This window comes from Lampetra planeri, chromosome 25, assembly GCF_965212315.1.
Source record: "Lampetra planeri chromosome 25, kcLamPlan1.2.h2, whole genome shotgun sequence".
NCBI classification, from domain to species: Eukaryota; Metazoa; Chordata; class Hyperoartia; order Petromyzontiformes; family Petromyzontidae; genus Lampetra; species Lampetra planeri.
Window position 1 is genome coordinate 5,129,373 of NC_136131.1, and position 16,210 is coordinate 5,145,582.

The 16,210-nt window shown below is 47.5% G+C and overlaps 1 protein-coding gene across 1 annotated transcript; it reads right to left on the reverse strand.

The window, feature by feature from the left end:
* Window positions 1-832: 832 nt before the first annotated feature.
* LOC144727501 (thyroid transcription factor 1-like) lies at window positions 833-1,536 on the reverse strand. Its single transcript, XM_078606377.1, has 2 exons — window positions 1,149-1,536; window positions 833-969 (listed from the first exon to the last, which is right to left on the reverse strand). Exons 1-2 carry the CDS (start codon window positions 1,516-1,518, stop codon window positions 833-835), a joined length of 507 nt encoding a protein of 168 aa, XP_078462503.1. The 5' UTR covers window positions 1,519-1,536.
* Window positions 1,537-16,210: the final 14,674 nt, after the last annotated feature.

Sequence of the window (16,210 nt, forward strand, 5' to 3'; positions counted from 1 at the left end):
CAAATAGAGTAAACATTGCACGGTATTGGCCCGTTGGTTCTTTCGGTAAAGTCACGTAGGTACAAAATAAAATAAATCACGACGTTTCGGGCGCAACACAAGCTTTCGTCATTAGGTTCGAAAGGATACCACGTAACTTTACCGAAAGAACCAAAGAGTATGGATTCCTGCAGTCACGAAAGCTTCAAATGAAGATTGTACGGTATGTACGTTGGACTTATTTCTCACCGTGCGTAGCCAACCGTGCGAATCGGAGGTTTCCAACAACAATAATGGCAATGGCGTTGCTAATTTGTAAACAGGCGAAGAAGTGAGCGGGGCTTAATTTAACCCTCGATATTTTCCGGAAGATTTTGCTAGAGGCTGGCGTCAAAGTACTGTAGCGATTATTATCGGCATTAGATCCACTGTCATTAGCGAGTCCGAGTCACGGGTTTCCCTAATAATCGTATGCATATTGTACCCCGCAGTGCTAAACATCCTATGCGCAGGTATATTTGACAATCTTTCGTGCAATTGACTCACACAATGAAGCGGGACGGATGTTGGCGTGGCCCAAAAAGTACGCTGGTAGCAACTCAGCTGAAATTACGCACTGGGAATTATATATGGTAAGGTTTAAAACAGACAAAAGCCACAGCCCTGCGATTAACACACCAAAAAAATGTACTCGACGCATTCGTGAACAAAAACAGTACGTAAAATTAAACCGATATAAAATCGGCGACGTTTCGGCCAATGACCCTTATTGTTCCCAGCCCTGCAATTGGTGGAAAGGAACCCCCCTCCCTCCCCCACCACCTCTGGAGGGTATATTGTCGCAACCCTTCTTTCAGGCCGAGTGGAAGAGGAGGAGGAGGAGGAGGCGGCTCTTCTTCACCACGTCCACCCGTGGCCGTGGCTCATCACGGCTGGGTGGTAACGCGCCGAGGCGCCGCCGTAGCAGCCGTGAATCGTTGGCAGCTCCGGCTGCAGTGCGGGCGGCGTTCCCTGGAGCTCATAGGCGCTGCCGCTGGGGTCACCCAGCGTCTGCTGCTGCTGATGATGATGATGGTCTTGCTGCTGATGGTGATTCTGATCTTCCTGCTGTTGCTGCTGCTGCTGCTGATGATTGTGTCCGATGTCAACAGCGAGTCCGCAAGGTTTACCGTCCCGAATTAAAACGGGCACGCTGATGCGACGCGGGGAAGCGAGGTTACAACGCAGCTGTTGCTGCTGCTGCTGATGATGCTGATGCTGCTGCTGCTGAATTGTCATCTTCAAGGGCGGCTCGACGGCGCGATCCCTGTCGCCGTACAGGCACGTGGCCCTCTTGAGCTTGTAGCGGTGATTCTGGAACCAGATCTTCACCTGGGTTGGCGTGAGACGCAGCACAGAGGCCAGTTGCTCCCTCTCGCCCGCTGAGAGGTAACGCTGCCGCCTGAAGCGACTCTGCAGCTCGAACGTCTGCGCTTTGGTGAAGAGAACTCGCCTCTTGGGCCTCTTGGGCGCAACCTCGTCGGCGAGAGGTTCCCTCATCGCGGCGACCGGCCCTCGTCCTCCTCCTCCTCGTCGTCGTCGTCGTCTTCCTCCGACTCTCGATCGCGCTGCGTCTGGCTCCAGGTCCACGTTTCGCTCCTCCGCCCTGCTGCGTCCGTGCGGGCGTGGGGGAGGGAATCCGCGCGGCTACCGCGGAACGCGCCTGGAGCCGACCCGCTGCGTGAGCGCAAAGAGAGGCGAGCAAAGTGTGACACGTATCTGGGATTTTCGCGACAAATATCGTCCATCATGTTAGGGGCATATTCTCGGGTCTTTCGGTAAAGTCGCGTAGATAGGTTCAAAGAATAAAAAAACAACTAAAATATATTTGAACTTATCTACGTGACTTTACCGAAAGCCACAAGAATAGGAATTCCTGTAGTCACGAAAGCTTTAAGTCAAGTCATAATATAGTTTTTTATGGGGGGGGGGGGGGCGGTTAGATCACGTGTGCTAGTTCAGCACACCGCTGTGTTGGAAAACAAATTTTCAAACATTTACAATTTGACTGCCGTACGACGTTTCGCTGGTGATTGCAAGCGGCTGTAATCTCCAACACACCGGCGTGCTCAAGTAGCAGCTGGTTGTCACGTTTTGTTTACGTGACGAACCTTACAAATTGGCAGGGTCTTGAGGTGGCGGGGCTTAAGGACGCATTTTAATGTACGCGATCTAATCCAAACGGAAACCTTTTCTGATGGAGAGCGAGCACAGTAAAAAAAACGCAGTCTTATCGCACAATTACACCTATACACAGGTAAACACAGTACAGGTAAACACCTTGCTGATGCCTTCAAGGGGCATAAACGATGCCGCGAACTCCGGCTTTTGGCTGCTCGCCATCGAACAAAGACGGCCGCACCGCATCGCGCGCTTTCAGATGCGCGTCTGCGGCCGTCTGGAACGCTCTTCCATCCGATATTAGAAAGCCGCCGGAGCTACGCACTTTTATATCATCGAGATATAAAACGAACTTGTTTTTTAAACTGCTTTATCAGCTTAGTTTGATGTCTTACCCCGCACCTCGGATTCGCACGGTTGGCTACGTACGGTGTGAAAGAAGTTCTACATGCAAGCGAACAGTAAAAGTGCAGCCCCGCAATTCCGGTCTCACGCCTCTGCTGGTGGAAGGGCCTCCACCACCTCTAAAGCTCGTCCAGAGCGGCTTCCTGGAGGGCTCCTCCCGAGGGTACTTGGCCTACTCTTCCACGCGGCCTGTCGATCGAGTCATCACCTGGAGGGCAACGCGATCGTGCCTCTCCAGCCGTGCTCGCCGTTACACCGCGGTGGAGGTACCGTCGGGATGACTGCGTGACGATCATGAACTAAATAACAAAGCAACGTCCCTTTGTCAAATGCGCGTCGGAGTGAAGAGCCCCCAACGACACCACGTCGTTGTGAACCAATCTTCACCGCCGTGGGTCATCATTGGCTGTGGTGGAGAGGGCACGCTAGAGACCGACCGGCAGCTCGGGTAGTCGGCTCGCTACTGACGGCAGCCGTGGCCGATGTTAGGAAGTCACTGGGAGCGACGCACTTTAAAATCGAGATTGAAAACGCATTCCTTTGGAACGGCATTTTGCGTTTAGAATGTTATCCCCCCCCACCTTGCACCTCCGATTAGCGCGGTGGGTTACGTACGGCGCAAAAGAAGTTCAACATACAGTACATATGAACCCAGGTGGGCCGGGTTCATAGCGGAATGCGCTAACCGCTGCGCCACCGCTCCTCCAGATTGCATCGCACTGTAGCTAGCGCTCTATTTGACAACTGTGTTGTAGATCCGAGGTGTTCATAATGTTCATAATAAACGTTTTTGGGTTAGATCGCGTTATTTATAAATGTGTCGTAACCCTCCACCACCCGACACGGCCAATCAGTAAAAAAGTGTCACGTTGACAAAAGACAAATAGTTCACTACTTTAGCCCACCGGTGTGTTGAAGAGTGAAACCACAACATTTACAATTTTTGAGTACGACGTTTCGCTGGTAATTGCATCCAGCATCATCGGGCAAATAACGCGATCTAACCCAAAAACGTTTATTATGAATAATATTGGTCGCGAAAGCCTACGTGTTAAACTGTTAGTAATGTGTTAGACCTGTTAAGTGAATCCCCACGTAGTGGGTAATGCATGCTCATCGCCACCATAGGGCATGATTTCTCCACTGCTGGATGAATTCCTACCCAAGCCGTCACCTTCCATCACGGTCATGTGATGCAATAATAAATACAACCCATCTATCTTACAATCCATCTACCTTACAATCCACTTACCCCGCTGACATTCAACCAGTCCTGCAATCCATATATTTCCCAATCCATATATCTATTAACCCATCTATATTACAAGCCAATATATCTTACAAACCACCTATTTTACAACAAATATATCTTACAACCCACATGTCTTACAATCCATCTATCTTAAAATCCATCTATCTTCAAGCCCACTAACTTTCGCTCACAGTCATTCTTGATGTCTCGTATCTGCCCACATCTGTGTGCACGTTTCATCGTTTGGATCTATTTTCTTCTAGCAGTTTGAATGTGGACGCGTATCGCTTCACCACCAAACAATGCGCGTATAAAGTTACGTTAATATCTGTTCACAGTGTTACTTGCAGAGAACCCATTGCGGAAAATGAGAGATAGCTGTTGTTATCTTAATACTATTTTCTCAATCTGTACTATACTCTTTGTTTCTTTCGGTAAAGTCACGTAGGTAAAAAATAAAATAAATGAAAACAACTAAATTCAATCACGACGTTTCGGGCACAACACAAACGCCATCTTCGAGATGGCTGTGACAGCCATCTCTGAGACACACTTGAGCGTCTGTGCTTTCGCTACGTTGTCCCCACCTGAAGAAGGACGCTTGTGTTGCGCCCGAAACGTCGTAATTTAATTTAGTTGTTTTCATTCATTTTATTAGATTTTCTACCTACGTGACTTTACCGAAAAAAACAGAGTATGAATCATTGCAGTCACGAAAGCTTCAAATCTAGAATCTGTACTATGTCTATTTAACATATATTCGGAAGGATTTAAATACTATTATGACGAAAATGTTTCATTAATCGGGGCACACATTGAGAAGTTTGAGAAATTTTAAACGGAATCATGTTGGTCTTCTTATTCGTTACTCCCATCTCTTCGGTGTGGCTATCTGTCATCATTACGACTTCTTCCGAAATTATTCTGCAGTTTAAATTCGACTCAGTGTTTATTCATTACACAGACGATCCCATTTAGGCAGTTACCTGGCTAAGTGGCGGTGGCGACGGCCCCGCAGCCGCTACCAACAGAGTTATCGTTGGGGTAGAGAGGAGCCCAGCCAGCAGCCAGCCAGGAAACTCCAGGCATCTCGGTGGCTAGGAGATGTTAACTCCTTCGCCTGGTATACAGGAGGTCGTGGGTTTGATCCCGACCCTGACGGCATATGTGTTTTGGTGATCTGTTTACCTTTTTTGTACTTTGCACCCCTATCGTGTTTTTTTTTGTAATGTTTGATGTTGTAAAGTTCTTACTCGCCACGACTGGACATCATCGGATTTCTCCAGTTTTAAATAAATATTCTGATTCTTTATATTTGGAATTTGCGCGTCTCTCTCTCTCTCTCCACATAGTCGCGTGGATTTTTTCCGCGTCCTCCAGTTTTTTCCCATCCACATGTTTTAATCAACGTTCGTCTGAAGCTTTCGACTCCTCTACATGTCGACATGATGACAAGTCACTTCGTTCGGTGATCATTTGTGACCAGGCCGCTTCTGAAAAAGAGCCACATGGCTCAGTTCGCCTGACTTGGTAAAATAGAAAATAGTGTTGTAGTTTAATAGTTTACTTTATGTATGCACAATTCACTACAGTCGACGATCTCCGGAGAGGAAACGTTGTGCAGAGTTGATGTACTGCACTTAGCAGGCTACACGGTGAGGCTGTAAGATCCCGTGTCTCTCTGCATATGTTTATAGCGGTGGTGTTGCGGTTAGCGCGTTACGCTACGAACCCGGCGACCCGAGTTCGATTCCCGCTCACGGCCAACACCAGCGACGATTATCTAAACCGTTCCTGGGCCTCGCCTAGGTCGACTCAGGCTCAAATGAGTACCCGGTGCGATGTGTAAACATCGTCACTGGGGAGACAAAGAGGCGGTCGGGCGTGGTGATGACCACCCACGCCCTCGTGTACCGTTCCGGCCTTCATAGGTGCTCGCTAGCAGCACTTGCCCCAAAAGTCTGTTGAGGTTATACGGGAAATCTTTGTTACACCTACACCTGGCGACACGACTTGCATGCTTTAATCGCGCCGTGCTCTGCTGATGAGAATAAAGCAGTCGAAACCTCCCTGGGTTCGCTGAAGCAAATTCTGCCGGAAAACTTTGGTCGATAACAACGTCTTTTAACCGATTCCAACCCTTGTTGTTTTATGACGTTGTTTTGTGGTAGCTAAAAAATATCAATATATACAGTATACAAGTACAATAGTTAGATACGGTATTGTATTACTTGGGCTATTAAACAGTATTTTTTGTAATTCAGCATCGCCAGTGGTACATAGACAAAGCTCACGAAACAAACCCCACAAAACATTCGCCCTTAACATTGCCCTGAAAATAAGAACTCGTCTAACAGGCGACGTTTCGAGCAATGATCCTTCTGTATATCAGTGACCCCTGTGCATAGCGGGGATCACTCTGTACGTCGAGATCTCGCTGCTATGAATAAGAGCCATTGCCCGAATCGTCGCCGATTTTTATTTTATTTTCGGCCCAGTGGTATACGACGCAAGCGATGAATGTCAGACGTCAACCGGCGCAATCACACACACACAGTCACACACACTCACACAGTCACATACACACAGTCACACACACACAGCCACACACACACACAGTCACACACAGTTACACACACACACAGTCACACACACAGTTACACACACACACAGTCACACACACAGTCACACACACAGTCACACACACGCAGTGACACTCACACAATCACACACACACACACAGTCACACACACAGTCAAAGTCACACACAGTCACACACGCACAGTATGTGCGGAGCGGTGGCGTAGCTACGAACTCGGCGACCCGAGTTTGAGTCCCGCTCACGGCCACCAACATCAGTGACCAATTCTACTCTGGATCGGTCGACTCGGTCTCAAGTGAGAGTCTGGTGCGGCGTGTAAACATCGCCACTGGGGAGACAAAGGCGGCCGGGCGGGCGTGGTGCTGAGCACCGACCGCCTCGTGTGCCGTGCCGGCCTTCATAGGTGCTCGCTAACAGCACTTGCCCCTACACTCTGTTGAGGCTATCGTGGGGGCGAGGATCTTTGTCTGTATATACAGAGTACACATATACAGAGCTGAGTTTAATATTTACGGCACTGAGTTATATTTCCAGCCACGGCTAAACACAGCCAGGGTCGGTACTCGCAATGATAATCTCGTGTCGTTATTCAACCTCAGACAAGGCTGGCTGGCAGCAGCAGCAGCAGCCAGGAGGCGAGCAGCAGCGACAATTGATCCTTATGGCGGTAACCCCGGGGTCCCAAATAATACAAAACGGCCGAGGCAGTTAAATATTTCATTTCTGGGACACTTTTTTTCCCAGGGGTGTACTTCAACTCAGCGACTGGGGTACCAATCAATCCCGGTGCCACTCCGCGATGTCGAAACGCAGCGAGGACGATTGCGCTGAAACCCTGAACGCTCGCGGTACGCACCGTAGTGGTGCATCGTGTACAGCTGGTCGAGATGAGTCGATGGCCGCATCGCCGACCATCAACAGACTGAAAATAATAAATATTTAAAAACAACTTTTTTTAAAGCACGCTTTTATGAAATGTACTAAAAAGTAAAAAAAAATTCCGTTCAAGTACTTTGCATTATATATGTTTAATATGCTGTTGTTGTAACTGACTAAAAATTAAAGCGTTGGGCATAACGTAAGGGACCGTGGGCAATTACAGCCAACGTCAGTTGAGCGTGGACAATTAGACCCAAGCCGAAACATAACATATAAAAAAGAATGTTTAAAAATATCTATTTTTTATGATAGAATATGGTAGTGTCATCAGTATACCAAGTTTGCAGTCGATACCACATTGGGAAGTGGGTTAAAATTGAGTTACAATATTTGAGGATACAACAACGACAACAGCAACAGAGTGAGTTAAATAAAATCTTGTAATAATAATAATAATGACTGCATCGCGGACATCATGCGAGAGCCAGGCAGGGTACGATGGTTCCCCCAGGGTAACGCCATGAGGTTTAATTGTGCCTGCTTTTCACCCCCCCCCCCCCCCACTGAGCAGCGTGGTGAAGTATGGTCAAAGATGCCCCCCCCCATCTCCCATCCCCGCCTCCCCCCTCCCCCGTGACTGACACGGCGTTGTTGGGAAGAGGCTATAAACTTGTTCATTTATTTTTTATATTTCGTGATCGTATTGGAAATCTGGTATCAGAATCTGTTGTTGTATTCATACTGGAGGAATCCGACGAGCTATGAAGTTATTTTTTTAACCGATGTCCATTCGGGACGGGTGAGATCGTCACAACCACAAACAGTACAAAAACACGACTGCACTGCAAAGAATCGTAAAGGTAAGCAAATAACTAAAAAGAAAAATAAACGATGACAACTATTCTGTCAATAAACTATGCAATAAACTACTTTTATTTAGATAAACAAAATAAATAAACTATTAAATAAGTTCTACAATTTAAATAAACTATTTTTTTGTAATAAAAAACGTTTTATTTTACCAGGTAAGGCACACTGCGCTAATATAGCTCTGTTTCAGAAGCGACTTTGCTACAAATGATAGCTCAACGTAGTGGCTTATCGTGTGGAAATGTATAGCAGCCAAATACTCCAAACGCACTTTTGGAGTATTTAAATGCAGAGGACCCGGAGAAAAAAAAATCTACGCGACCACGGGGAGAGAGAGACACGCAAACTCCAAATATACAGCAGGCGTCAGGGTCTGGATCGAACCAGGCAAGGAAGATAACATCAGTCCAGTCCTGTATATGGTGATGAAGATAGGAACACACAACAACAGCATTACATATCCGCTCGCACTGCGCACAGTAATTCAAACTCGCTGCGGATATGTGTTCAGTTCGCATGCTCCGCCCGTGGTCGCGTCGATTTGTCTCCGGTTGCCCCTCCACACTTAGAATCAACAGGTACTTAGGATAGTTGGCTGCGATACATTTCCACGTGATAAGCCACCTCGCTGTGCTCTCGTTTGTGCCCAGGTAGCTTCTGGAAAAGAGCGACGTAGCTCAATGTGCCTTACCTGGTGAAATATAAAAAAAATAGTTCATCTTCTTGGTTCTTTCGGTAAAGTCACGTAGAATGGAAATAATAAAATAATAAAAATAAAACATAATAAAATAATTCTCACGACGTTTCGGCCACAACGCAAGCAGCCGTCCTCAGGTGGAGAGCAGGTCTGTCGAGGAGACATTCAGACTCTGTCTGAATGTCTCCTCGTGACTTTACCGAAAGAACCAAGAAGATGAATCCCTGCAGTCACGAAAGCTTTAAATCGAAAAATAGTTTAGTTTAAATTAACACGTTCCATTCCACGAACTAGTTTAACATTCAGTCCTCGCAATCCGCATGGTGGGTGGGGGATGTACCGAACCAGACTAGCGCCTTAATAGCACAAGCTTCTACCAACTTACGCCACTTATTGCACTTAAGCCGGGGCTGACTGATGGCATGGGATTAAAAAGGGATTAGAGAGGTGGGTGGGTGGGGTGGAGGAGAGTTTGTGAAAGCAGAAAGATTTACGAATGTGGGGGTGGGTGAGGAACACTGCTACCTTGCCAAGTCGACCGATACGGCACTGCCCCCTGCTGTCCACGCGGAGTATTGCGTCACAAAGGGGATTTGTCATCAACGTCATCACTCGTCATCAACGCCGCTGTTCAACTCGCTCGGAGTAGAGATTCGTAGTGAACGTATTCTTAGGTTTTTTCGGTAAAGTCACGTAGGTAAAAAATTAAAATTAATCACTTGATACAGCTATCGTGCTGTGACGGTTCCACCTGAAGACGGAAGCTTGTGTTGCCTCCGAAACGTCGTGATTTTTATTTTCTTTTTCTTTCATTAATTTACATTTTTCACCTACGTGACTTTACCGAGAAAACCTAAGAATATGAATCCTTGCAGTCACGAAAGCTTCAAATGTAAAATCGTAGTGAACGGTTTTTGTGGTGGTGGTTGTTGTTGTTGTGCCAGATCACGTAAATATAAATGTGTCGTTGAACCTGCCATCACCCGACCACGCCAATTAGTAAGTGTTGTCACGTAAAAACAAAAACGTGGCGATTAGTTACGACTTCAGCACACCGGAGTGTTGGAGAGTAAACCCACAAAATGTACAATTCGAGTTCGACGTTTCGCTGGCGATTACTAGCAGCTTCATCGGGCGATTAGCCACAGTTATCGGATTATCGGTGTAAGGCACTGAACCACTAGGGTACGAGGCACTACCTATCCGTAAAATCCCCCCCTCTTGATCTACCCTATGTTCAAGTGCAAGTACGTTCCTGCCCGATAAGTAGCGGACTCTGTGGTGACACCTGAGCGCTATTCAGGCACGTGGCTTGCACACCGCCGCGTGACTTTACCGAAGGGCCCAAAGAAGATGAATTCCTGCAGTCACGAAAGCTTTAAGTCAAGATTTTCTGGCAGGTGTTGCACTCACGTAAGTGATCTCGCACCCTCGTATATTTGGGAGCTGCTGCTGCTGCCGTGAGTACGTTCCCATTAGAACACTGAAGTCGGCGGATTTATACGAACATTTTATACTAAACTTTATATTTTCACAGAAAAAGTCAACTGAGCCATATAGATATATTTTTCAGAAGCGACCTGCCCACAAATGATAGCTCAACGAAATGGATTGTCACGTGGACATTCATAGCAGCCAACCACTCTAAAGGCGTGTTTCTAAATGTGGAGTGAAACACCGGAGGACCCGGAGAAAATTTCAAACGACCACGTGGAGAACACTCAAACTCCAAATATACAGCAGGCGTCAGGGTCAGGATCGAACGCGTGACCTCCTGTATACCAGGCGAGATAGCTAACATCTCCTAGCCACCACAGCTGAACTTCTTTCGCCCCGCACGTAGCCAACCTCGTTAATCCGAAGTGCCGGACTTAGATTTCCTCTCTCATCTCCAGAACGCAGCTCAGGTCCACCCCGGGCGATTGGGCCTTTACCTCCGCGGCGCCTGGACTGTGGATCCCTCTGGAGGGAGCCCTGTTCGGCTGGCATCTTCAATTCCCGGCCTAAATTAATTCCTCCTTCAGAAAGCATTTCCCATTTTTATTAAATCCTTTATATTAAGTTCACTTGCTTGCTTGCGCGCTTACGACCGTGCAAATATTTCGGTCGTTTGTTTACCCACTTCCCGTGATCCAATCGAGCTGACATTTTGCACACAGACTCGTTGTGCGTGACAATTAATTTTCGTGAATATTTTTTTTCCAAATTTTTACACTTTTTAGGAAAAACAAATTATATGTAATTACCAATTGCTTAATGGTGGCAAGCAATCATCTGACCCATAGGTGGCAGCCATCTCAAGCTAGAGGACGAGAGAACTCTAGCCGCCACGCATATAAAGGATTTATAGTAAAAAACTTTGTTTTTACGGGTTAATTTTTAACCTTCTCCACTTCTTACCTATCCCTCCCTCCGCATTGTCATTGATGTAAAGCGCCTTGAGGTGGAATGATGATATGCGTTGTATAAGCTGTAAATCATTAGTAAGTGGTGCTGATGAATACGTACAAAACAATGACAATACCTGCAGCAACCAACGTCAGTCGAGCCTCCTTTGATGTTCTTTTCGTTTCCCTTATCAAGGCAAATTACAACAACAAGAACATCAACAGCGACAAACAGCGAGAGCTCAACGTGACCTCGAGGCCAACCACAACACGACGTCGACAGCCCAGCGTGTGTAGAGTACAAGTGGCCCGTGGCGTGTAGTAGCTACGTTATATATACACACACAACGGGGGGGTGGAGGGAGGCCGAGTAACATGTAATCGCTGGCAATTGCTGGTCTTTCGCCTTCAGTCACCGCGGCCGTGTGTGTGTGTGTGTCCCCGTGCAAATGTGACGGAGGCTATTTGCCCGTGCACATTATCGGCCATTCATGAATATCGCCCATATGCTCAGCCGTCGTAAAGTGGTCGCGGCGAGTAAATAGACCCCACGTTGCCAGGAGGTGTAGTTTATTTCATGTTATTTTATTCATTATTACTTTTATTTGCGAGTGTGCGAGTGCGCGCGCGTGTGTGTTTTGGGTGCAGTAGAGGTATAATACACGATAAGCGCGCTGCGCTACGAACCTGCCGACCCGAGTTCGATTCCCGTTCATGGACAGCATCAGCGACTGTGAATTTCTAAACCAGTACGGGGCATCGCCTAGGTCGACTCCGACTAGCTCTGTAAATGAATACCTTGTGAGTTGTGTTAAAAAAAAACTCACCACTGGGGAGACAAAGGCGGCTGAGCGTTGTTGGTTCTAGCCACCCACCACCACGTGTGCCATGCCGGCCTTCATCGGTGCCACTTGCTAACAGCACTTGCCTTAGTCGTGTGTTAAATGCTGTACGGGGGATTTTTGTTCGAGGTACAAGCGGATGACCCAGTGATATTTGTCCTGCAGTGTGTTGAGGTCATGACCCCCTTGTATCGGTGTACACTGTGAGAACGTCCGATGCAAATGTTCGTCTGCGAAATATGAAGAAAGAAAAAAGACAGGTTTTTAATGGAGAGTGTTTCCTCTTCACTTTAATGTATTTGTTTTTATTGATTTGCTTACCTTTCCAATATTTTGCACTCATGATGTCTTTTGCATTGTTTGGTGAACATTTCTGAGCGGCCCCTCCTGGACATCTCTGAAAAAGACAGCTCCATCGCTCATCGGATTTCTCGAGGATATATGAAGATTCTGATTTTGACTGTGGTAGTGGTGGTGGTGGTGCTGATTTGGGGATTAGAGGCATCTCAGTTTTCAATCCGTGAGTTTCATGGGAGACACCAGGCTGCAGCGTCGATAGCGTGCAGGAGAAATGTCGAATGCGCGCTGGTGACAACAGTGCCACATTACTTGCAACAAAACATGGGAACACACAACATGAAACAAGTGTGGAGCTTGGGGCTGGGGGTAGGGGGGAGGAGAACCGGTGGTGTTGATTGGCTGGGGTCGCCAAAGTAACACAAATAATGACAAGTTGAGAATCACCGGGTTAGAGGTTTGGGTTCACGTCATCGCAAACGCCGAAGGTAGCGTTATCCTGGTCGGAACAAAGTGGACCAGACCACCAATAGATTAATGTGTCCGTCCGTCCATCCGCGTCCGTCCGTCCGTCCGCGTTTGTCCGTCCGTCCGTCCGCGTCCGTCCGTCCGTCCGTGTATCAACATCGCCCCCTACTGCAAACACTTGGCATGACCCTGTCCGACAAGATGGCCGCCCGCTCCCCCTGCGATCTGTGAATTAAACAAGATGGCCGTCGCTTCCAGCGCATCACGGCAAAACTTTAAACTTCGCTTCAAAATACTTTACTGAAACGCAGCACGTTTATTTAAAAAATTACTTTACTGAAACGCAGCACGTTTTTTTAACACAGAGACAAGAAACATTTATTAACACAGAGACGAGATACATTTAATCGCCTTATTTGTGCACGAAAAGCACGGCGCGAGGCCTAGTGCGGCAGGCTTCGCGAGGCCTAGTGCGGCAGGCTTATTAACACAGAGATGAAACGCAGCACGTTTATTTAAAAAAAAATTACTTCACTGAAACACAGCACGTTTTTTAACACAGAGACAAGAAACATTTATTAACACAGAGACGAGATACATTTAATCGCCTTATTTGTGCACGAAAAGCACGGCGCGAGGCCTAGTGCGGCAGGCTTCGCGAGGCCTAGTGCGGCAGGCTTCGCGAGGCCTAGTGCGGCAGGCTTCGCGAGGCCTAGTACAGGTGGTGGGGTGGTGGTGGGGTGGTGGTGGGGGGTGGTGGTGGGGAGTGGGAGGGCTGGTGGGAGGGGTGGTGTTGAGGGTGGTGTTGGGGGGTCTTTAAATCTCACAGCGTTTCTTGTCAAAACAAACACTTTTAATTAACGTTACACTAGAATACAGTAATTTTTTCTTTAACTCCTCTATACCCGGTCGATATCCCTGTACCGGTACTAAGTATTATTCCTACCAGCCCACCCCGCAGGGTCCTGTTATGTAAAAGTACGTTGAGAAAAAAACACATCCATCATGCACACGCACAGCCACGGTTATGCGACAAAGGCTGGCTCCTGTCGGTATGTCGTGGATACATGTCATGGATACATGAAACACGAAACAAATGTGGCAACTATCTACAAGGGCTAAGTTATATACAAAGGAAAATGTATTTATAAGGGGTAAGTTCTATACGAGGGATAAGTTATATGCAAGGGATAAGTTAAATGCAAGGGCTAAGTTCTATAAAGCCGCAATCGCTGTGAAGGTTCAAACTTGGCCGCTATTTTATTTTGTCATCCCAATAATATCCGGTAGCAACCAATGAATTATTCGTTGGCCGTGACTGTGCACGTGGCCTGTGATCCAGCATGGTGGAGGCGAGGGGTGGTGGATCGCACAGACGTTGTAAAACTCCCTTCCTGTGGGTCTCGAGGAGAAGCCAAACAGTGACTTGCCAGGAGAAGGGAGTTCAGCAAACAAAGTTGACCCTCACCTGTTCCGTCCGTACGGGATAGAGTGTTGTCCCCTCGCACGCGTGAGTTTTCTCCGCTTGCTCCGGTTTGCTCCCCACATGTAAACACTCATCGATTATCCGATGACGCCTTTTATACATAGACGACCGCAGAGCTTGAACAATTGTTGGTGCCGGCTGATCGCGTGGCTGCCTTCGTGCTTTTCTGCGGTTCCAATTGTGTACGATTGTGAACAATTGCGTATCGCTCACCCTTGTATCAAATTCCACTCGTGTGCTTCGACTCCGCTTCACTCAGGCAAAGGGACACGTCGCATAATTTGCTCCGGTGAATATTCACCTTTGTCTACCCGGCTGTATACAGCTCACAGCTCGTTAGTCGTTTGGCGGGTCACGGATGGTGGGGCAAAGTGTGGATACCACCATCTGCCCCAAGACAATCTGACCCGTCGGGGGAGAGGAGGGCCAAGATTCACTGTAGAGGGGCTATCCTGAGCTTCCGCTAGTGGAGGCCCCTTCCGCCAGCAGTGGCGAGAGCAAGCAATCGCAGGGGATGTAGCTTTCACCACAATATCAGGCATGTTCAAGCCACTGCTGGATGAAGGCCCTGCCACAAGCCACCACCTCTTACGATGCTGCGGTCCGACGTTCCACCAAGTACCTGCACATGAACTGATTTGATCGCTCCATCGTCACCTCGATGGACGGTGTCTCTCCGACGCATTCGGAGGTCACTCCGTTATTATTCCGACGTCACCCCTCCTCGTCATGACGTGTCCTGGCCCAAGCTCACGACTTTTCCCAACAGTTCCAATGAGTTTTGATTTAAAGCTTTCGTGACTGCAGGGATTAATATTCTTGGTTCTTTCGGTAAAGTCACGTAGAAGGGAAACAATTAAATAATTATTATTTTATTGTTTCCCTTCTACGTGACTTTATTGAAAGAACCAAGAATATAGTTCCAATGAGGTCACAAGCCTGGTGTGTCCACGTGCTTCTTCCTCTCTCTGCATATCAGTGCAATTCCAAGCAATGCATCCCTCTCCAGTGTCTCCATACTTCATCTTGACCTTCGTTTATTTACATGAATCTATATAAAAAAAGGAAATTTGTGAATATGTGTGTCTGTTCGAAATGTTTAGCATACTTCCCGACATGCAACAAACTTGAAATTTGGCATGTTGGTAGCTTCCAGACTGTACACAACGCAAAAAGTATAAAAATATACTTTTGTATTTTTTGGGGGGGGATGCATTCATGGATATATTTTGCATGGCAAGTGAGCGGTGACGTCACATTGGTGACGTCACATCTCATCTATGATGTCACCCGCATGCGGCAGCGTCACGCAGTGTGCCTGCTGACGTAACGCATCCCCCCCCCCCCACCCTCTGCGTAGGCCGTGCATTAATCCAAGACAAGAATCGAAGCCTCGGGCGAAGCCGGGTAGTAAAGCTAGTCTTATATAAATATGACACAGACGTATTGGCGTACGTGTGCGTGGCATGAGGGAGAGGTTGCACAGTGGTTAGCGCACTGCGCTGCAAACCCGGCGACCGGATTTCGATTCACGCTCATGGTCAACATCAGTGACAGCAAACATCTGAACCGGTCCTGGACCTCCTCTGGATCGACTCAGCCTTAATAAGTATAACCCGTAAAAACAAAGTTTTTCACTATAAATCCTTTATATGCGTGGCAGCGAACTTAATATAAAGGATTTAAAAATATATTCGCCTGTGGAGGACGCGGGGATCGATCCCGCGACCTTTGGCATGGGAAGAGAGGGCGCTACCAACTGCGCTACTCCGCCACGGCCTGTGGAGGGGTTACGCTCTGGGCTCCTACACTGTGACGTTCAGCCAAAGCCATGAATGAGTTCTATTTGAATAAATGTTAAATACAAATTTTTTGCCTAAAAAGTG